The sequence below is a fragment of the Astyanax mexicanus genome, chromosome 9 (genome assembly GCF_023375975.1).
Source record: "Astyanax mexicanus isolate ESR-SI-001 chromosome 9, AstMex3_surface, whole genome shotgun sequence".
In the NCBI taxonomy this organism is placed as follows: domain Eukaryota; kingdom Metazoa; phylum Chordata; class Actinopteri; order Characiformes; family Acestrorhamphidae; genus Astyanax; species Astyanax mexicanus.
The window spans coordinates 44,835,943-44,860,000 of record NC_064416.1 but is presented as its reverse complement, the minus strand read 5'-3'; the positions used below and the strand labels follow the sequence as shown (position 1 = coordinate 44,860,000).

Genomic DNA, 24,058 nt, shown 5'->3' with positions numbered 1-24,058 from the left:
TGCCTGGCAGTGTAGAAGGGATCCTCTGCAGTTGAGTTATATTACATAAACAATACACTGCAGTTACAATACTCTGTAGTAGAGCGAGTGTGTTTAGAGCTAATGCTATTAAATTACTGTGATACGCAAATGAACAAACACTGTGTGTGACACTCTGCTATAGATCCACATCACCTTCCCAGTCTGACCACACCTCTGTCTCTGAATGACATCCCTCCACGCGTGGCTCAAACCATGGAGAACGAGGACTCGTGGGACTTCGACATCTTCAGCCTGGAAGCAGCCACCATGAAACGGTACCAAAACAGCTTTACGAAAACTAAACACATACCAGCTTTACTAAACACCAAACTCTGACTCTATACTAGGGGTGGGCGATATGGCCCTAAAATAATATCACGATATTTCATGGTATTATAAAATGAATATTACATTTTCTTATTGCTCGTGATATGATATGGCACACCCTTAACTGAGATTTAAAAAAAATACCAGAAATTACTCAGATTTGTAGAAGAAGTCAATGATCCAGAATATCATGGTACTAATAATGCGTTCTACATATCTCCATATATCCAGGATCAAAGTAAAATAAATGATACTGGACAGATATAATCTCTAGTCTCTAGTCAAATATAGTCGCTAGTAGATATAAAATAGGAAATGAGAACAGTGTTAATTTTTTCTTTTGCTAAAAACAGCCTAAAAGTCAGTGGCATGCAGTGAATATAGTGGGTACCCCTTCTGCAACCACCCGCTCTGCCCTGCCCCCACACACACCCCCCCCCCCTGCCCGACCGACACATTGATGAACAGTGTTGGGAGTAACGGCGTTAAAACTAACGCCGTTACTTTTTTTCAGTAACGAGTAATCTAACTAATTACTATGACTGTAACTATAACGCCGTTACCATTTCCGACACCCCGTTACTGCACGTTACTTTAGCCGCTCTATGAACTTTTTTTTTTTATTTCGCTTTGCCCTGGTTAACCCCTCCTCTGTCCGGTGAACTTGAGCTTCTGGCCGCTGTGCCTGTGGTTTGGCGTGGTGAAGTGAGGCACAATTGTGACGATTTGCGTGCTCTAATCAATTCAGTGATTGCCTGGACAACCCAAGTTCCGAATTAAGGACGTTAAGCTCTTTTTAGCTGCTCCGGTTTTTGTGGTGCTGCTGCTTTCTATTTTAGAGCTTAGATTCTCTGCCCGAATCCCACCTGACCTGAGGACCGACCCGAAATCAGGCTCCTATTTTTATTTTATATAAAGCTCTGGTGTGATAATCACAATGTTGCTAAGTAACCAATTATTATTGTTCACTAAAGCGAACGAAATAGCGAAAACTGAAAGTGAAAAACATTTGTGTTAACTGAATCTAATAAAAAACGGTAATTAAAAGGAAAAACATAACTATCTCGAACTGTATTTTGTGTTTATAAAACTAGCTAAAACGAACTGAAATTACTGATAGAATACCCTCATTTTTGTGTTTAATTTATTTATAAGCGCTGTTGTACAGCGGAGTTGTACAGCGGGCGGTGTTGTGCCGAGCGCGCGGCACTCGTGGTCCGTTAGTTCTTGTGTAAAGCGCTCGGGCTAGCAAGCCCACCCTAAAATGAACAGAAAAAATAAAAACAAAATAAAATTAAACTATAATAAAAATGAAAACTGTAATCACGTAGCTCTGGGCGCACGTGAACGCCTCCGCTTTTGACTTGCAGCACTGTGTGTAGCTGTTCTTAAAAATCATTTAAATTAAATAATAGTTTTATGCTTCTATGTTACAGTGTTAATTAACATAATTCTGATTATATTTCGCTCATTCAATCAGCCCGAAAACAGACAGTTTATGGGGCGGATCGGGTCAGGCTCATAATGACAGTTTATGGTTCGGGCTTGGGCAGAATGTGCACGGGCTCCGGCTGGGTCGGATTTTTTGGGCACGATCTAAGCTCTATTCTCTTTTGGTGAAGCTGTTATATTAATACCATTTTAACGGGCATTAAATTGTTGTTTTTGTCCATTATTTTGTTTTATATATACATATTTCTTTTGAGTGTGGCTTGGTTTGTTAAATTTCATCCCCAGACGCGTTTTTCCGCTTTTTTCAGTATTTCAGTTTTAGTAATTTTCTTTGGTTGTGTGGAGAATTTCGTTTTATTTTTTTGAAATTCGTTAGATTATATTTTTGTCAACATTTTGGGTTTATTTTCGTTTGTTATTTTTTGTTATTTTTCTAATAATAATAGTAAATGCATAATTGATTTCCTTTTTTTGACGGGCGAATAATAAAAAGTAACGCTATAGTTACTTTTACTGGTAACTAATTACTTTTATAGTGGAGTAACTCCGTTAGTAACTCAGTTACTTTTTTGGAGAAGTAACGAGTAACTATAACTAATTACTTTTTCAAAGTAACGTGCCCAACACTGTTGATGAATACCACAATAACTATATATTCTCTGTCTTGACTGAGTTATATGAACTTAATACACATCAACAGCCCACAAATACAACTACTAAACCACACAAGTATACAATAGACCCAACAATAAATGCTTAATTTTCCTACAAGTACAGGCGCTCAACAAAGATCACTCATTTGTATGCCTACAGGACACCAGAGCAGCCAAAACATTAAGTACACATAAAACTCACCAGTCAGGCGGCATATTACTTAGTTTCACGTTGAAGGGTAGCCTTTTAAAAAGGCTTTATAATAAAATATGACACATCTGTCTCATTTCCATGATAGTTAGCTAAATATTTAATTAATCCAGCATGCGCGCTCCGTTTTATGACTAATCAATGCACATAGCGTAACCCCTTCATCCGAGCGCAGAGAAGGAGTTAGACAGCCATGGCCCCGCCCCCGGAGTGAAAATCATGAATCCGATTGGTTAGATTGTCCTATGACTTTGCTAACAGACTCATTACTACACCCTTCTCAAAATCAGGAGAAGGGTCCACACAGGCACGTGGGGTAGAAGCCATTTTTAAAAAGCTTTGACTGGTTAGAACAGCTGTCAGTCAGATAAGAGTCCTGTAGCAACTGAAAAAACGCAAACTAATGCTTTGAATTAGTTGGTGTTTTTTTATTTTAGTTAATTCATAAAATAAATGTGTACACTTACAATAATTATATTATATATTTCCTGATCAAAAAAAATAAAATTATGTAATTATTTACATGCACTTTTTGTCACCCCTTCTCTGAAGGGTTAGAAGGGCCTCACTGCACACCACTGATAAAAGTAGTACCCTGATGTGATAATTGGGGGTGGGTGATATGGCACGATATTTCAGGGTATAATTTCGCTCATGATATCGAAAAATGTTGGCGTTATTATCGCGTGCGATACGATATGGCACACCTCTACTCTATACTCAATAGTTTCACTACATTACATTTTGCCTGATTAGATGATGTCTTCTACACAACATGGACATTATGCACAATCAGTGTTTATCTGTTGTATCTCCAGGCCGCTGACGTATTTGGGGCTGAAGATTTTCTCGCGGTTTGGAGTGTGTGAGTTCCTGAGCTGTCCTGAGGCAACGCTGCGCTCTTGGCTGCAGGTCATCGAGGCTAATTACCACTCCAGCAACTCCTACCACAACTCCTCCCACGCCGCAGACGTCCTGCACGCCACTGCCTACTTTCTCTGCAAGGAGCGTGTCAAGGTACTTAAGCCTTATCTTTTAAAATGCTTCAAATTTGTGTCTGTAGAATTAATCGTCCAATATCTGTACGTCACTGAGGCTCTAGCTCTCTTGGTGGTGGCAGCATCATGCTGTGGGGATGCTTTTCTTCAAAGCCTGCTGGATGTTGTAAAAGACTTGAGACTGGGAAGGAGATTGACCTTCCAGCAAGACAATGACCCTAAACATACAGTCAGAGCTACAGTGGAACGATTTAGATCAAAGAATATTCGTGTGTTAGACTGACCCAGTTCAAGTCCAGTTCAAAGACCTAAGTACTGTTGAGCTTCTGTGGAGAGACATGAAAACTGCTGTTCACAGACTCTCTCCATCCAACCTGGCTGAGCTTCAGCTGTTTTATAAAGACGAAATCTACGTATCATTTTGGTTCTACTTCACAATAATGTGCTACTTTGTGTTTGTCTATCACTTAAAATCTCAATAAAATACATTTAAGTTTGTGGTTGTAAGGTGACCAATCAATCAATCAACCTTTATTTTGACTTGGAAGTACATTGAGGGCAACCCCCCTCATTTTCAATGTAGCCGAGCATTTACAAATACAGTGATTGACATGATAAAGAAAATAATAAATAAATTTAATCATTTTAAAATAACAGTAAATAAAAGATAAAAATAAAAATAGAATTAGAATTTAAAAAATATATAATAAATAATAATAATTTTGATATGATTGGTTTAACTGATAAAAATTAAGATAAAATAATACGATAAACACAACAAAAACAGCCAAAATTAAGCTAAAACTAACTTTTACACAATACAATAAACAAATACTAAAAAAATAAATTAACTAAAAAATAAAAGCAACAAAAATAATACAAATAATAATAGTTATAGTAATTAAAGAAAGGCAAAATAAGTTAAAAGCAATATTAAAACACTATTAAAATAAAAATAAAATTAAAAAAGGAAATAAAAAAACAAGTGAAGAACTAAAATAAATACAAAAAAAATACAGGCTGTCTGAAGATGGTTAAATATTTAAAGTTTAAAATGACTTTGTGACACCAGTGAGCTGAATTTCCTGTAATGAATTCCAGCTTGCTGGTGCTCTGTAGCTAAAATCAGATTTTCCCAGTTCAGTAAAAACTCATGGAATGGCAGCTGATCCAATCACTGTTATTTACATTCAGTGCCGATATTACACATTATAGCAGGAACCTCAAGTGTGTTATTGATATTATACTACAGTTCCATTATCTCTGTAAACAGGACAGAATACTTTGCGAGTTCAAATAGTTCCATAGCTGCTCTGCTTTAGCTGCACTGTAAGCTCTGCATTATCGGCCATTTCAGTCAAAATATTGGAAATCTAAGCTCATTGTAAACAGAAGCGCTCTACTCACCCAAATAAAAGTTTTTTTCAGGAGAGAAATCTGTGTAGATTAAAGTCCAGTGCTCATTTGACTGAAAGTTTTGGTTACTTCGGCGTCCCCCAGTGAGACCTGTGGAATTACCAAAGTTATTAACTGGAAAATCTATATCCTTAAGCTTTTATTGTAATAATAAAAACTCTTAATCTGATATCGGTGGCTGATAATGTGTGTAATAATGTGTATTTTTTAATCGCTGGGCTTATATTATATTTATTTGTGGGAACACTTCTTTGCCTGTGCCGCCTATTGGAGACATGGCATTTCTGCACTGTGCCACTATGGTATCCAGCGCCTCCCAGTGGTGTTTATTGACATCACATTTGGTTTGTATTTGGTTTGTTAGCACTGCATCATTGCTAGGTTACCTGTATGTAGCGGAGTAATACATAAAAAGCTTCAGTTACAGTACATTACCGGCTGATAACGGCACTCATAAAACGCCTCTCAGCCAATCACATTGCAGAGTCAGAACTAACTGTGGTATAATCCCTCCATATAGTGTACTATCATCCCATCATATTTCTCTCTCTCTCTCTCTCTTTCTCTGTTGTGGTGATCTCAGCAAAGTCTGGACCCGATAGATGAAGTAGCGGCTCTGATCGCAGCGACGGTGCATGACGTTGATCACCCGGGCCGGACCAACTCGTTTCTGTGCAACGCGGGCAGCGAGCTGGCCATCCTCTACAATGACACTGCCGTGCTGGAGAGCCACCACGCTGCTCTCGCCTTCCAGCTCAGCACACGCGACGACAAGTGCAACATTTTCAAAAACATGGAGAGGTATTTTACACACATCTGCAAAACCTCAGCTGTTTATATTTATACTGTAAGAGCTGCATTAGTAACAGGGGTTGTGGTTGACCCCCAAAAAATAAGTAAATAAAAACATAAAAGCTATCCCTTAAAAATCCTAAATGTGTGTACTTAAACTACAGAGGTTGGACAATGAAACTGAAACACATGGTTTTAGACCACCATCATTTATTGTGGTGACGGACAGTTCTGGTGGAAACAGGAGAGTTGAGGTGCACATTGAATTCTGCCGTGATTTGGATACAATCCGGGTTAGCACCCGAACTTCCTTTTCAGACAGCTTCCTCTTACAGTGTCCACAGTTAATCCTGTTGGATGTGGTTGGTTCTTCTTGGTGGTATGCTGACATTACCCTGGATACCGTGGCTCTTGATACATCACAAAGACTTGCTGTCTTGGTCACAGATGCTCCAGCAAGACGTGCACCAACAATTTCTCCTCTTTTGAACTCTGGTAGGTCACCCATAATAATGTTGTGTGCATTGTAATATTTTGAGTAAAACTGTGCTCTTATCCTGCTAGTTGAACCTTCACACTCTGCTCTTACTGGTGCAATGTGCAATTAATTAAGATTGGCCACCAGGCTGCTCCAATTTAGCCCACACTAAAATGACAGGTGTTTCAGTTTCATTGTCCAACCCCTGTATAGATGGAATAATTAAAATATACCTTTTCCCCTTATACTTACATTTTTACCAACTTAATCTGCATTTTAGTATACTTTTTAAAAGTATACTTTATTTGGCTGTGCTAATTTTTTGTACTAGTGATATACACTGCTCAAAAAAATAAAGGGAACACTTAAAGCTCCACTAGGTAGGATTGAGATTTTGTGCTCGTGGGCTCCCCCTACAGTTGTAGAGTGTAATAAACGTTTCAGGCGGATTAGTTTCTCTTTCTCGTTTTCTGGCTTTCACAGACATATTGGGTCTCTTTCCAGCTTCTGCCAGAGTGTCTGTATGTTAGTTTGTAAAGAATGAACCAGTAGTCCTTGTAGAACTGTTGGAACTAAAGGTCGGAAAGCAGGTCGCAGTTCTCGTGAGCGTTGGTCGCGGCCGCCTCGGAAAACTTACAGAGTCTGGTTTGAGCTCAGAGGAGCTCCGGCACAGACACGAGAGCTGCAGTGAGTTTAAAGCTGTAATTTTACTTCTTTAAAAAGAAATAATAATCAAGAAAGTCCTACCTAGTGCTGCTTTAAAGAACACAATGTAACTCCATGTAAATCAAACTTCTGTGATATCAACCCGTCCAGTTAGAAAGCAACACTGATTGTGAATCAGTTTCACCTGCTGTTGTGGAACATATGGAACAGACACCAGGTAGAAATGAGAGGTAATTAGCAAGACAATCACTACAAAGGAGTGTTTCTGCAGGTGGGGACCACAGACCACTTCTCAGTACTTGTGCTTTCTGACTGATGTCTTGGTCACTTTTTAATGTGGGTGGTGCTTTCACACTCGTGGTAGCAAAAAAAACCTACAAACAAGAAGTAAATGAGTACAAATTAGTGGATCCAAAATAACATTACTTCAGTACAGTACAGACCTATTTCAGTATAGTAATTTAAGTATACCCTTTTAAACAAGGGATCGTAAATGATTAGTCAGTCTTTTCAAAGCCATTACGAAAAAAAAGCAAAACCAAAATAACTCTTAGTAATGTGGACAACACAGAATATGGAATGTGATAATGAAGATACTGTGGGTTAAATAGGATATCTCTCTCTTTCTCTCTCTCTCTCGCTCTCTCTCGCTCTCTCTCACTTCACAGGACGGAGTACCGCTCACTGAGACAGGCCATCATCGACATGGTGCTGGCCACTGAAATGACCAAACACTTCGAACATGTCAACAAGTTTGTCAACAGCATCAACAAGCCGCTCGCTGCCTTGGAGGAAAATGGGGTGAGACAGTGCATCAGTCTCGTGTCCGGTGGCTTGTTAAGAGGATTTTGTTTAGCTGACTTCAGCTTGTTTCTGAAACTAGCCCTACACTAATCAGATAAAGAGCCGTATATAAGGAGAGAATGGGGTGCTGGTAAGCAGGTATGGGAAGTTCTTTTAAACAACCTCCAACCGAAATCTTGTCCCTGTTTTATTACCCCCTAAAAAGACCTTTCCCTGAAAAGTGAACCAAATTTAAAACACATTTTAACACAACTATTTTTACTTTTCATGAAACACCATACCTGTACAGTGGCCTCAAAACAAGTTCTTTAACTTGTCTTCAAATTAACCTCCAACCAACATCATGACCCACAGCAACACGAGAAGCATGACTAAAACTCAGTGGCGTGCAGTGAATATAGGGGGCAAACCCCCCACACACACACCCCCCCAACCTTCTGCAACCCTCCCCAACTGACCTACACGTAGATGAATATTACAGTAACTACAGTAACAGTAAATATCAAATTCTCTGTATTGACTACAAGTACAGCTGTTCAGCAAAGATCACTTATTTGTATACCTACAAGACGCCAAAACATTAAGTACACACAAAAACTCACCAGTCAGACGGCCTTTTAATGTGAATAAGTTTCACATTAAAGGACAGCCTTTAAAAAGGCTTTTTAATATGATGTAACACAATATCTGTCTGATTCACAGTCGCAATTCCATTATAGTTAGATAACTATTAAACTAATCCAGCATGCACGCTCTTTTACGACTAACCAACGCGTACCCCTTCAGCACAGTGGTGAAAAGGGACAGCCATGGCCCCGCCCCCAGAGTGAAAATCATGAATCTGATTGGTTAGATTGTCCTGTGACTTTGCTTATATACTCATTACTACACCCTTCTCAAAATCAGGAGAAGGGTCCACACAGGCACAAGGGGGCAAAAGCCATTTTAAAAAGCAGCTTTGATTGGTTAGAACTGCTGTCAGTCAGATAAGAGTCCTGTAGCAACTGAAAAAACGCAAACTAATGCTTTGATTTAGTTGCTGTTTTTTATTTTAGTTAATTTATAAAATATATGCTTATAGTTTACATTAACTATAATATATATTTCCTGAGTAAATATTATGTAATGATTTACATGCACCTATTTTCACCCCTTCTCTGAAGGGTTAGAAGGCCCTCACTGCACACCACTGCTAAAACTGCCCCAAACTAAACCGGGTCAATTTATTCATATTCATTACTGAGGTAGAACTATATATATTCTAAGGTTTAACGTCAAAAATTAAAAAAATTAAAATCAACAACTTTAAGTAAAAGTGTGAAAGTAATGCTTTCAAAACTACTTAAAGTATAGAACCACAGAGTCCTATAGTGCACCAGATCTTTCCTACCATCTCCCCAATACTGCCCCAACCACAAACCCTTCACTAGCTCTGCTGTGTGTTTGATGATGATGTTGTGTACCTGCAGGGTAATGGAGATGATGAGGCAGTGAAGGGAATTCTGTCAGTGCCGGAGAATCGGATCTTGGTGAAGCGGATGCTGATAAAGTGCGCAGATATCTCCAACCCCTGTAGACCCCTGGAGCTCTGCATCGAGTGGGCTGGACGCATCTCTGAGGAGTACTTCGCTCAGGTAAAGCAACCTAAATCAAATCATTTAAACCAGCATTGTTGTTATTAATTACTATTATTATTTTTAGTAGTAGGAGTAGGAATAATATTATCTTAAAGGCTAAATTTGATAGACAGCTATATTTACCATCTTTTTTTAACTATAAGGCACATTTAAAATTTTCATAAAAAAAAAAAATATATATCATCAGTGCAACTTATAATGTGATGCATTTTATGTATAAGTTCTACCAGCCACTCCCTTGAAATACAGCATTATAAGGGTGGGTTTTCAGTGAAGCTTCTCCAACACTAAGGTTGGGTGCAGCAGAGTTAGCATTAGCCGCTAACCGCAGCACTAGCTCTTTCGCCGCTCAGAGTTGAGTATATTGGACTGCAGTTTCTGTTTTTACTGTGTTAAAACAAGCTACATGGGATGAACCGCTAGCTAATAACACTCACCCTAATGGGTGCCGTTTACTAACGCTAGTTGCGGCTAATGCTAATACTGCTGCACCCAGACTTAGTGCTGGAGAAACTTCAAAGCTTACTGTAAATAAAGGAAAGCGCTTTACTCATCTAAATAACAGTTTTCAGGAGAGAAATGTGTGGATTAACATTCGTTTGACTTTAAAAACGCCTTTAAAAATTTTTACTTACGCTCTTCCCCCAGATACACCATTAGAAGGGAAACATGGAGACCCCCTTACTCACTTCGATGTAGCATCCTTACTAGTGTCACTTAATGCGCTTTATAATCCAGTGCGCTTTATATATAAAAAAATGTACCTAAAAAAAACTAGACATTTATTGATGGTGTGCCTTGTAATCCAGTGTGCCTTATAGTCTGAAAAAGGTACGTTTTTTTAATGCTATGATTTCTAAAGTTTTTTTTTGATTGTGTGTGTGTGTGTGTGTGTTAGACGGATGAGGAGAAGAGGCAGGGGTTGCCCGTGGTGATGCCTGTGTTTGACCGGAACACGTGCAGCATTCCCAAATCCCAGATTTCCTTCATCGACTACTTCATCACTGACATGTTCGACGCCTGGGATGGTAAGCACACTTTCTTTCTTTCCTTTTTTCTTTCTCTCACACTCTCTCGCTATCTCTCTCTCTCTCTCTCTCTCTCTCTCTCACTCACACACTCACATACACACACACACACATATAAACACAGAAAATACAACTCTGAAAAGGTTAGGACAGTCTGAATGGTAATGAAAAATGCAGTGATGGGATTTTAACAGGTGAGGTTAGTAGTCATGATTTGGTTGAGAACTGTGAACTGTGATTCAGCTGTAGCTAACAGAATCACATCAACAACTTTAAGCAAATCATTGGTCAAGCTCCACAATATGGAGTTATATTTACAAACAAAGCGAAAAAAACTTTACTGCGCCGAGCAGAATCTTTGTTAACCACGTCCTGATGCCGCGTCATTTTCTCTGATCTTAAAATAATCTGTGAAGATCCATCACACAGTAAAACACAGTAGGCCCTATCTTACACCCTGCAAAAGGTGCGTTGTGATGCTCATTGCCATCTTACACCCCACTAACATACTATTTTCACACCTTCCACCTGCTGTGTTAAAATAGCAACATAGCTTCTGAATATATCTAAGATGATGGGCGTGGTGGTCTGGAAGTGTGAGGTGTGTTTAGGTACATTTCTGGAGTATTGCTATCTTGGCACCAGAAAACACAGGTGCTCCACTGACTGAAAAAAAAAAACCTAGACAACAGTTTACAGTCATACATGTGTACACCACCCCCCTCCCCCTCGTTACACACACATGGACGTGCTGCAGTGCACAAATCCAACTTTTACATCAACAATAAATAAAATACGGATTAAAATAACATTGCTGTTCCCATAAATGACCTGCTCACACATCTTTACAGTGTGAACACGCAAGTCAGTTTTCTCTGCTGAGAAGCACAGCACAGAAATGCAGCGCCATTAAAATAGCAATCCGTCAGAGTCAGAGCGCACTTACCTCTTAAAGGGAATGTGAGGCAAGTGACACAAAACACACTTATGATTAATCAAGAGATTAATTAGTACATGCCTTTTGCTTGTTTCGAGCCCCGCAATGTGTACTTTTCCCGTCGTTACGATAGCAAAGACACACTGAGGCCCTAAATCAAGCTGTGCTGTGCGCCGTTGAGGGCTCACCTGTAGATCGCAAAAATAGGGCAATTTTTTTTTTTTTTTTAATGGACGCGGATTAACGATTATCCAGACTGTTATCAATAACTGAAAAGTCCAAAAGCCAGGATCTGTCGTGATTATGGAGCAGCATTAATGCAGAAAATCATTACCGAGATAAATGCGCTCCAAAAATCTTTCTATACTGTCCAATTTTTTTCAGATTTGGAGTTGTAAATCAGGGTCTGATAGTGAAGGTCTGATCTGGTGTGTGTGTGTGTGTTCTCTCTCTGCAGCATTTGCTGACCTGCCAAATCTGATGCAGCATTTGGACAACAACTTCAAGTACTGGAAAAGCCTCGACGAGCGGAAACTACACACACTGCGGCCTCCTCCGGAGTAACACACACACACACACCGCCGGTGAACACTACGGCTGAACACGATGCCATCTACAGTCTCCCTCTCTCTCTCACACACACACACACACACACACACACACACACACAGACAGACAGACACACGTACAGACTGCTTAGTATATGAGAGAGGCCTCGGAAACTCCACTGTTCCCTCTGCCGGCCGAGCCTGGAACTGCAGGGAAACTCCATCCAGTACACCCGAGTGGCTTTACAGCATGTGTGTGCGTACCTATGTGCGTGCGTTTGTGTGTGTGTGTACGTGTGTGTGTACGTGTGTGTGTGTATGTTAGACAGAGAGACGAGAGAGAGAGAGATTATTACGAGAGATACAGATGATAATTCCACATGAAGAAGATAACTACCGTGGTCCGGGTCCTCGTGAAGAAACACTAACAACACACTCCATCCATCTCTTTCTACACACCCTCACTCACTCACTCACTCACTCGTTACTTAGTTAGTTAGTTAGTTAGTTTGTTTGTTTGTTGTTTTGTTTGCTGCCTGCAGGGCTTAATGATAGATCTGGACTCTGCGAGTGCTGCAGACGCACAAAACTCCACTCACACGCCGCTATTTATTTGTTTTCTGGACTACAGGAGGGTGATCTCTTAGCTAACGAGCAGAAATACGATAAATACGAGAAGCCAAAGTTGATTAACGCGCGTAAATTATAACCCCCAGTCTTGTCTGTGTTTAATATCCATAGATTTAAGAAGAAAAGAAGAAGCATTAATGTTACAAATGTTTATTTTTTACTGAACAAAAGTCGTTTGAATCTTCCTGTTGCACTGTAGAGGGTGTGTGTCGGAAGTGGGCGGGGCTGAGCAGTGGGCTGTGAGTGTGGTTTATGTGTGTGTGTGTGTGTGTGTGTGTGTGTGTGTATGCGTATGCGTGTATGCGCGTGTGTGTGTGTGTGTGTGTGTGCATTTGGAAGGCAGGAACGCAGGACTCTCCGGATTGTTGCTCTACTCAGCATGGCTTTCAATAAGAGCAAAGATCTGTGAAAAACAAACAAACAAAAAAAAGCTAAAGTTTTTGGACGTTTTTTCCTCCCTGGATGTTTTCTATGTGGTTTGTTCTACTGAGAGACTGCCTTATTTTCTACTCTATTTATACAGCACACCCACTGTCCAAATACTTCTGCAGTTTTTAATAACACAGATCAGAGAGTTATGTTGAAGCAAATCTCAATATTTTTGTACAGACTTATACATTTTACACTGGAACAAAAAGAACAGCAGAGCAGAGGAGCAGAGCGGAGAGATCCCGACTCTCTGTGGAATAATAAATCAGCGTTCTGAAGAGGGGAGGCGCCCCCTACCTGTGTGGCTCCACCGCAGGTGTGTTTGTGCGCATGTGCACACCTGCGCAGACTCCTGAACCCACCGCCGGCTCCCCCGCGCCGCTAAAAAGAGCTTTGCCGAAGCCGCCGCTGAGCGCTCTGTCCTCAAACCCCCGCCAGGAGTCACTCACTCAATCAGGGTTTGTTTTTGGTTGTTTTTTTATCCTGATTCGATGCTACAGCACAGAGAAGAAATAGAGAAAATAATATTGAAATTGAAAATAAATAATGATAATGTGTATTTCTGTGTGTGTGGTCTGTAGTCTGATTAATTGTCTGTGATTGTCTGAATACGCCTCACCATGATGCATTTCACCCAGAAAACTAACCAGAAATACTTTATTTAACTTTTTTATTTTTGCACATAACACTAATTCAGACGTTTTTTAATTAGAATAGACTATGAATGACCCAATGAAACAATAACTTAGCCTCGCCCACTGCAGGGAAAAAAGAAACAGAACTAAAGCCAAATGAAATATACCTGGTTTTTACTAATTGTATGTGAATAAGAACACTTTTTTCATGTTTATTTCAGTGTCTGGGAATGGCTTGTGAATAACAAGGTCAATACAAAATCTAAAATAAAAATGTTAAGCACAGGCTTCCAATCCAATAAACATTAAAAACAGCTTCCTATTTTAGTTAATTTGATTTAATGTTAGTATAGATTTTATATTACAATATTAAAGCCTTCCTTTGTGTGCATTGCAGGCAGAAAACAGCATTGTTATTATTATTACTATTTTTTCAACACTGGCACATAATTCAGGTCTGAAAGGGTTAAGTAGAAATGTTGATTATCTATACTATACTGTTGTAATTATTTTTCAGACGACTTTTTGCTGCTACTTCTTGCATGTTCACACAATTATCTGACCCATTACAGTTTTATGAATATTTGATATATATTTATACATATTTCTACTCTACATTTTTTAAAACAGCCTCGTTACTCCTCTGTGATTTTATTACCGTCCTCAACAATCATGTATGTGCAGGGACGTGCACAGGAATCTTGAAGGGCAGTTGCTCTAACCTGAAGAAAGAGCACCTGTTCTTGGGCTCCCTATCTCCTTATAGGGTCGTTTTTTCCTGGTCTTGTTCCAATTCACTAGCCGGGGCAGTAGTAGTGTTTTGGAAGGCAACCCTGACGACACGGGTTGGATCCCGCATGAGGAGCGGTGTGTTTATTAATTTTTTTTTTTCTTTGGTTTACCTAATTTGAGATCAACTGTTCTGTAGTTGGGTTCAACAATCCTCTGGGCTGGAGAGCTACTAGTCTGTAGCTCCATCACATTATACTTCATTTTCCAAAACAGATTTTTTTTTCTGGCCATGTAATGGCTTGGAAAATATCTGGCCTGCAGCCAAACTTAATTGCCGACCTCCGTGCACTAGAGTATCCTACCCAGGACTGACACCACTGTGGCCACGCCCACAGAGCACATGATTTGTTTTTTAATAAATTATTTAGAAATATACATATTTTTAAAATTGTTTATGTGGAGAAACAATTAAACTTTATAAAAATAACACTTTAACGACTGTAGAACAAATATCATTGCTTATTATGAACAAATAATATAAAATAAAAAATAATATAATAAAAAATAATATTTTAATGGAAATATTAGAAATTTTATTAGAAGTTTTTTCTCTAAAATGAGCAGGAGTTTAAACACCCAAAATTAACACAGTTAAAAGGATGGCTGTGTATTGGCAGACTGTTTGCAGCAGCTGTGATTGGCTAGGCATTATTGGGGTGAGCTGAAAGCAAGCATTAAGATTGGCTCAGTTTATCGGTTGACATGCTATTAAAAGGGATCCCTGTCCCGTTTCCCCAAGAAAAGAGGAGGAGTAGCAAAAGTTTCTGGATACAGCCATATTGATATCAAAGTGCAAAAGTCAACAAGAGATGTTATACAGCTTTATAGCGGCAGGAAGGATCTCCTGAACGTCTCAGATCTACAGCGCAGTGAGAGGAGCCAAAAGAACACAGAACTCTCTACAACAGAATGTTGGAAAATGAACTCATTATAGACATTGAAAGACATTGATTTTATCATTTTAGGGAAATAGTCTGCTTTGTCCTTTTCCATACACTTTATTTGTGTTTATGTGCACCAACCAGTCCAGTTTCTTGTCAAGATGTTTATAGGACTAAATATTTATGGATGTGACACGATCCAGATTTACAGTGGTGTGAAAAAGTGTTTGTCTCCTTCATGATTTCTTTTTTTTTCACTAAACAAATATACACAAAATGCACAAAATGTTAAAAAAGTTCTTTATTATTAGGGGAAAAAATTCCAATCCTACCTTTCCCTGTGTGAAAAAGTGATTGCAACCTAAATCCTAATAACTGGTTGGGCAAAAACTGCAGCAACAATTTTTCACATCTCTTTGAAGGAATTTTGGCTCCACTCTTCTTTACAAAACTGTTGTAAAGAAGAGTGGTTTTCCAGGTTTTCAAGCATTAACCACCTTTATAAGATCATGCCACAGCATCTCAATAGGATTCAGGTCAGGACTTTGACTAGGCCACTCCAAATGGATTATTGTCCTGCTGCAGAACCCAAGTTCATTTCAGCTTGAGGTCACGAACAGATGGATGGATATTCTCCTTCAGGATTGTTTGGTAAACAGCAAAACTCATTGTCTATTACAGCAAATCTTCCATGTGTTGTTACTTTTACACCAAATGTAAAGGGACACATAAAATGTGTAATATATTAGTAAACTCCTGGGTAAAGTGGAGGAAAATGAAAGTAGTTACCTGCTGAAACTACAGAGCTAACTACAGTGTTAGTTATGGTAGTGTGTTGTAAAATGAGGTTTACCCAGCTGGCACACAACTGACCTTCAACATTGAAATGTGGTTAAAGTATGAGTGAAGTAATGTCTGTTGTTGTTTCAACTTTGAAACAAAATATGTTAAATAGTTGTGCAAATGTTAATATTTTATCATTGAATCAACATAATCAGCATACAATTTAAAAAAACGGTTGGATGGAGGGATGAAAAAGTGATTTTGTTCCATTTGCAGTTGCTTTTTAATTTGGCACCAATTCTTCGTCATACCTGTGGGTATGTTCATGTTCATGTTCTGTTTGTTTTATTGTTGTGTTTTTGAGATGTTCAATCAGAGAGTATTGCTGGATATATATATATATATATATATATATATATATATATATATATATTTATATATATATATTTGGATACAGTTTGGGATACTTGGAGACGTTTTTGCCACTCTTTAATTAATCTTTAACAAAAACTCAAATGATTATAGGTAGCTCGATAACATTTTGGCTGCTCATGGATATCGTCATTAGATATCATCATGAACTTTGAAGATATGATGATTTGTGTGGGAAAACAATAGCCGATTTTCTTTCTTTTTTTTTTAAATGAACAAAATATATAATCGATAAGAGTTTATTTATTTTATCAAATACTGAAAAACAATGGGTTAATGTTTGGAGCCCACTCATCTATTTTCATATGAGCCATTAAGCACCAGGGTACAGTGTTTTTTTTTTTTTTTTTTTTTTTAATATTCTAAGCTGAACAGAGGGTCCCTCAAAATAGGCGGACATTGCTTTTTTGCCCACTGTGAAAAGGGGGTTAAAGTCTTTTTTAGAGTTTTTTCAGAGTTTTTCCATAGTCCTGTAGTGTATGAAGAGCATTAATGACCATGAGAACATGTTTATGTCCTTCAGGCTCCTCCTCCCCTCCTCCTGATTGGTGGTGGGTTTCTCTGAGAGCTCCTGCAGACAGCAGCAGGGCAGTGTGTGGTGGTCTGGAGTGGTTGATAGAGTGTGTGGTTGAGAGAAAGTGTTTGAGAGAGTAGTGTATGGTGGTGGTGGGAAGGTGAGAAGCTCTGGGAGCAGCATGGCTGCTGTGTTTTATACTCTGTTGGTGGGTCTGGCTCTGCTGCCTCTCCTCCTCTACTCCAGGTTCCCCTACCTCCTCCAGGACCTCCGCTACCTGCTGAAGGGGATCCGGATCATGACTCGGTTGAGGAGGTTTAAGAGCTCGGTTCCCTGCTTCACTGTTCTGGACTGTTTTCTGGAGAATGTGAGGAAAAACCCGCAGAAGAACTTCATCGTGTTCGAGGATCAGAGCTTCTCGTACGCGGAGGCGGAGCGGCTGAGTAACCGGGTGGCGCGGGCGGTGCGGGGGCGCTGCGGGGTGCGGGAGGGGGACACGGTGGCGCTGTTCATGGGGAACGAGCCGCTCTTCGTCTGGACCTGGCTCGCTCTCTCCAAGCTGGGCTGCACGGTGTCCCTCCTCAACACCAACATCAGGTCCAAGTCCCTGCTGCACTGCTTCTCCTGCTGCAGGGCCAAAGTCCTCATCGCTGGAGCAGGTATATAACTTTACCCGGGGTGTTCTGTCGAATTGTTTTACCTTGTCTAACCGTGCTGCCCTAATGTAACGTTATATTTAAGTGTAAAAATACAAAAGAACCATGTACCCAGTTAAATTCCAGTAGATATACGTTATAAGATTTGGATAAATCATTGTTTCATGGCAAAGTTATGGCAAATAAAGCTCATTACAAACTGCTTTTGTATTTATTTATAATAATAATTGTAATTGACAGCCCGTCCAGGTTGTTTAATGCACACAATCCCCCTTAAAACAGATTAATTATAAAAAATAAAATAAAAAACGAGAAATAATTCAATTATGTAGGTCAGCGCATGCGCAGTACCTTTGGGAAGCGTGTATCGATGGGTAGGACAATTCGACAGAACAGGGGGCGTTTACTTGTTGTAACTCTTCCAAATTAAACTTATTTTTTATCATTTCAACTCTAAATCTATTAACATATGTATTTAAAGGAGAGCTCTGGTGTAAAATGGACTTTTGTTGTAGTAAAACATGATAAAAAGTTCTTATCTTTGATGAACAGCACACCTCCGTTCTCCCACAGCGTTCAGAGATCCCGAAATTTTAACAGCTTATCCAAACACCCTCCAGCCTGGGTGATACGGGGCACAATTTAGCCCGATAAATCGCCTTTTCCACAATTTTTTTTTAACTATTCAGGCAGCTTTAAGTTGCTTATTTTTTACAAGGGTTTTAATCTGTTTGAAGATGGTTACAAAACTCATGTGATGTTAAAAAGTCCACTAATTTCTTAGGTTTTTCTCAAGAAAATCTTTATTTTAAAGCAGGGGTGTCCAAACTACGGCCCGCTGGCCATTTGCCACCGCGAGGTATTTTAGAAATAGAATGAAAGTTGGCCCGCTGTTAAGTAGGTTTTTAAAATACGAGATTGAAAGTTTGAACGCTAGGTGTCAGAAACGGGCCAAAGAGTCTAAAAGCGGAGAGAGTGCGCAGTTCTAGCCAGAAAAAACAGGCCAAAGAGTCTAAAAGCGGAGAGGGTGCGCATTTCTAGCGCAAAAAAACTGGCCAAATAGTCTAAAAAACACTCCTGTTACTGAAACCCCTGTTATTTTATATTTTAAGTAACAGGAATGAGTTTTTAGCATAGAATTAGCAAAACCATGAAAAATAGCTAAATGGCGGCTATACTAATAGCATGAGGACACTTAACACAGTCTTAAAAGATTCTCCCAAGTTTTTTATTTCTAATTTAGGGAACAGGACACAGTTTTGAGATTGACCTCCCCAGTCATAGTTACATAGAAACAGCTGATTTCCTGCTGTAATGTGACTTGTAGAATGTTCCAGATGTTTTAGATGGGGTAATGTTTTACGGTAACTGGACTGATTGAAACCCAGGGACACAACTAAAATGTAAAACCAGATCAGTCAATTAATAACACTGAGACACACTGCTCAGCCCAATCAGCTCTCCCTTCTGCCCCACCCTTAAACCCATACACCACCAAGTGCCCCTCTTAAAAGTACTCAAAAATCTCAAAAAGAGTGGTGAAGCAAGACTAACAAGTAACTCTATATATGGCTGTTGTTCGTGTACCACTGGTGGTACTCAAAGCATCCCAAAGTAGTACACAAGATAGATAACCTTAGAAATAAAAAAAAAAACCTCCAGAAAAATACGGTTCGTGCTCTGTAGGGTTAAAAAATTTGTTGGTATATCTACATCCAATACAATGAGGAATACAAGTGGGTCAAAAATACTTACTATATGTTGTAAGCTTACAAATTTTTTTTTTCCATTTGTTGCATTTGAGCAACTTTATGTCAATCATGTTAGGGCCATCATGATAAAGCAGTGGTGATTCAAGTAATCAGCTTGTTATCAAGATTAAAAAAAAGGATCTGGAAAACAATATCTTCCCAATAGTGTTTTATTTAATTCCAAAGAGGATTAAATCAAGCAAATATCACATAATTTTTGTGCTTAAAGATAGACTAGTCAAGATCATTATTCCTAAATTAATCAACATAATCTTACAACTACACCGTGTTTAAGAATTGTTAAAAATTGCATACCAGAGAAATTTGCAATTTTAAATTAGAACATTAACAATAATATTTTAAAGTTCCCTTAAATCTAAAATCATATAGAATTGTGTTTTGTTCTGTACTGGGGTGAGACCCTATCAATCAGACACCACCTCTCTCTACACATATTTAGATAACACTTACTTAGGAAATTGAGAGAATTCTTCCTAAATAAAGTGAGAGAACACTGTTGCTTCAGATTTTATTGAGTAGAATTTATATGTTAATTTTTACACTCTGTAATTAGGTAAAATTTAGGAAGCTTCTGCATGTGTTAGATTGTGTGTGTTCCTGCCAGGTGTGTAGTTTTTATAAACTTCTTCATTCCAGTAACACTTTTTTGCTCAAATGCTACAATTAAATGTACAGGTGGCAGCTGTATTAACAGAGCATCCCAAGATGCATTGCATTCTACAGTTTTATACAGGAATTGATTAGAGTGTAGTAGGGGTGTCCGATCGGATTATTTCCGATTTTAGGATCACGATTCGATTCGATTCTCGATTTTCTTTTTTCTTTTTTTTACAGCAGAGAGGACTATGCCAGTTTTATATTAGTCTATGGTCAGTCATTGGTTTGATTCATCAAATTTACAATATCTTATTTCAAAAGGTGGGCTTGATATAAGTGATGCAAAGTGATCTGTAATACACCACATTAGGCACTAATGGTCAAATTTAAATAATTTAATTAAGATATATATGTAATGCCATCTAGTGGCTTTTTTGGTAGCAGCAGTGTGCGCTATTAAAACGGCAATGTGCAACATAACAAAATCAATAATAAAAAAATACTGGAACAGTCATGTAGAAAATAATAGAACAATTAGAACCTTAACTAACTGAACTATATCCTACTATAACAGTTACACATGAAAATAAGACATTTAAGACTTTTTCTTTAACAAAGATATATTATTAACTTTATCTGAGAAAAAGACACTCCTTAAGGTACCAAGGCTCGAGACATAATTTTGATAGTTTTCGATGAAATATCGAAATCGTGACACCCCTAGAGTGTAGCTGCTGTGTTTATCTGTCTTTAGACTGCATTAATCTGACCGTCTAACCGAATTGGACCATGATCAGAAAGTAGTGTTATCATCTCACAGAGCTTAAATAGATAAAACGTGCTGACAGTGATTATCTGGAGGTGTATTGTGAGCACTGCTAATTGTGATGAATAGGGCAAGTGAAAGTCATATTGCAATATTTACTTTTATTTTATTGTTATTAAATTATTGTACCCTTAGTGCGGTTTGATTGAGCAGGTGTGAAAACAGTACTCGCACTCTGGTTCAGATCAAAACAACCGTCTAGATGGGGTGGTATTGGTTTGGTCCCAAACAAACTCTAACGCGAGCAAATATACTTCTTTTATTTGAGTTAACTGCTTATAAAACGCAGATTTTAATTTGATATATCAGCTAGACATAACGTTAATTAGGACAGCTGTGAACAAATGCTGTCTCTGCTGCTCCATGCTGTTTACATGCGCAGTATGTGCAGCATTCACTGCTCCTTTTACTGCGTGGACATCTGCACTGCACATCCTATTGAAAACACTGTGTTTAAAAGCACAATGTTTCAGCATTAAGGCAGCTTTACCTTGCACAGATATACTCCCTAAAACACAGAAACTTCTCGCTATATTTACTTTCTTGCTCCTGCGCCAGACAGCTCAGACCAATCACAGGAGACGATGTGCTTGTGTGGTTTATTGGTGTGCATTTATGTCTGTGTGAAACCAAACCAAACAGAGGGAGAAACGCTTTAAAAAAACAAGCTCATCAACTGATTCGGACCATAGAACCCAGCTAAACTCTGTTTTGGTTTAGCAGGTCTACCAGCACGATCAACCTGATCAAGGTCAGGTCAACCAGTATAATTAAGCTGGTCAACCAGCATGACGAGCATGAGCATCAGCATAACTCAGCGGGTTCACCAGCTGCCTCAGGGTAGTAGAGCAAGTGGAGTGGGCTGAGCTCCTCTTTATTCTGTCTGCAGTTTAGGAAGTGGAGTATATAATGATCCTTGTTGTGCTGTATTTGGTCTGAGTTCAGGAAATGCCTCAGAAGTGAGAGTACTGATCTAGGATTAGATTTGTGATGAGCAGTCTGATCTGAGATCAGCCCTATTACTCTGAGTTGCTTGATAAATGGCACACTGTACAATTTGGGAAAACCAATTGCCCTAGGAAAAAAAATAAACATGATAAATAAATAAGTAACACTGTTTTCAAGTTATGTCTACTATTTAAGTGTACTTAAATAAAAAGCTTAATGCCTCTAAATTGTAATTTCCACGTTTTTCCAACTTGTATTACCAAAGTTAAAGAGGTACTAAACCCTAAACCATGTATTTTTGTATTAATAGCTAAAATGTGTTTCTTTGAAGTAATAAAACATACCAGTCCTGCTTTTTGATAAACATTTATTAACCTTTTAACAAATGCTTTTATTTGGTGATATTTTCTGCCTCTGCAGTGCTTCTACCTCTCAGGTTAAACTGTGCTATAGACGAGGATGATGTGTCCGTGTACTTGGTTATGCATACACATCACAATATGCAAATTAGTAAATCAGCCAATCAATAATACTGCTCCCCTGCTGATACTGCCCCGTCCAATCATCTGGGTCCGCTTTCAGACTGCAGCTGCGTCTGCAGTTCAGCCAATCAGCTCTCCCTCCTGCCCCACCTCTAAACCCATACATCACACATGCCCCTTTCAAACTACGCCTCCCATTTTTTAAGCATTTTTCAAGTTTTAGGGTGAAGGCCTGAGGGATGAGTCAGTTAAAATCAGTGGGTTTAGTTACCCTTTAATATAATATTGGTTCCTGTCAGTCCAACACCGCTAACCATCAGTGTGTAGTCATGTTGATAAGAGCTACCATCCTTTGGTAATTTAGTTCATACATAAAATAAAGAGTTATTCTGAGAGAGAGAGAGCAGTTTTGTCAGTACATTTTTATTGGTCTCTAATTTAAACTAATTATTTTGTCGTATTAGGGCAAATTTAGCTTGGGTTTTTGTTTCGTAAATAACATTTTTTTAAAACTCAAGTTTAGTTGAGTTGTACTGACTTTAAATGGCTGATTGATTCTAAATTGCAATGTCTAAGTGTTGCCAGCTTATATTACCAAAGATAACATAACTATTGGTTCTTGGAATCATTTATTTGCATGATGGCTGTACCCTCCATAACTCCACCTCCCATAGCGATTTGCCTGAATATGTTTTTACTAGTTTCTAAATTTGACAAAGTTTTGATTATTCATAGAAAACAAGCTTGTGTTTCTTTTCCCTAAGAGAGAAAAAATGGCCCTCCTTACGTGTTGCCAGGCTACTTCATCTCAGAGTAACTTAATTATTAAAAATATTGTCATTTAGAGCATTTATTTGCAGAAAATGAGAAATGACTGAAATAACAAAAGAGATGCAGAGCTTTCAGACCTCAAATAATATAAAAAAAACAAGTTCAGATTCAAAAGGTTTTAACAGTTCAGAAATCAATATTTTGTGGAATAACCCTGGTTTTTAATCACAGTTTTCATGCGTCTTGGCATCATGTTCTCCTCCACCAGTCTTACACACTGCTTTTGATAACTTTATGCTGCTTTACTCCTGGTGCAAAAATTCAAGCAGTTAAGTTTGGTGGTTTGATGGCTTGTGATCATCCATCTCCCTCTTGATTATATTCCAGAGGTTTTCAATTAAAGTAAAATTAAAGAAACTCTTCATTTTTAAGTAGGTGAGAGTTACAGAGTATGGAATAGAATTTAAGTTGCTTAGGTTATTGAAGATCACTAAAGAAAGTATTTCTACTAGTTCTGAAAGTATTTTATACAAAAGTACAACTTTACTAATATTACATACATTATTAGTTGAGTTAAATCATTAGGATAATATTAAATAAGTAAAGTTCACTAATGTTAATTAAGAAAGTAGTGTTGTTACGCTTTACAGTGCGGGAAAGTGCACTGTACATCTACAGGTGAACAGCAGCACTAGAGCTGGAAACACTACACCCCTGCAGCACAATGACTTTTCACTTTGTGTGAAAACCTGTAATTCTCTTAAACACTGCAGAACATTCAGCTCAGATATCCAATACTAGCACAACTATGCATTCACAGCAGCAAAGCCTGTGATTGGCCAGATTACGCAACAGAAATGTCTGCGATTGCTTAACATACACAGCAGGATTGTCTGAGCTCAGGATACACAGGATACACAAAAACATTTATATATATGATTG

The 24,058-nt window shown here is 38.5% G+C and overlaps 2 protein-coding genes across 2 annotated transcripts in view; both read left to right on the top strand.

Annotated features, from left to right (window-relative positions):
- The window catches only part of pde8a (phosphodiesterase 8A), a 104,645-nt gene extending 91,059 nt beyond the window's left edge, over positions 1-13,586 (top strand). The window contains exons 16-22 of the mRNA XM_049483417.1: positions 164-296; positions 3,483-3,681; positions 5,662-5,879; positions 7,683-7,815; positions 9,288-9,452; positions 10,354-10,483; positions 11,878-13,586. Of these exons, the coding sequence (XP_049339374.1) occupies positions 164-296; positions 3,483-3,681; positions 5,662-5,879; positions 7,683-7,815; positions 9,288-9,452; positions 10,354-10,483; positions 11,878-11,984 (1,085 nt within the window). The 3' untranslated portion in view covers positions 11,985-13,586. The remainder of the gene's footprint in view (positions 1-163; positions 297-3,482; positions 3,682-5,661; positions 5,880-7,682; positions 7,816-9,287; positions 9,453-10,353; positions 10,484-11,877) is intronic.
- Positions 13,587-17,128: 3,542 nt separating this feature from the next.
- slc27a2a (solute carrier family 27 member 2a) overlaps positions 17,129-24,058 on the top strand; it is a 29,851-nt gene continuing 22,921 nt past the window's right edge. The window contains exon 1 of the mRNA XM_022687001.2: positions 17,129-17,723. Within this exon, the coding sequence (XP_022542722.2) occupies positions 17,246-17,723 (478 nt within the window). The 5' untranslated portion in view covers positions 17,129-17,245. The remainder of the gene's footprint in view (positions 17,724-24,058) is intronic.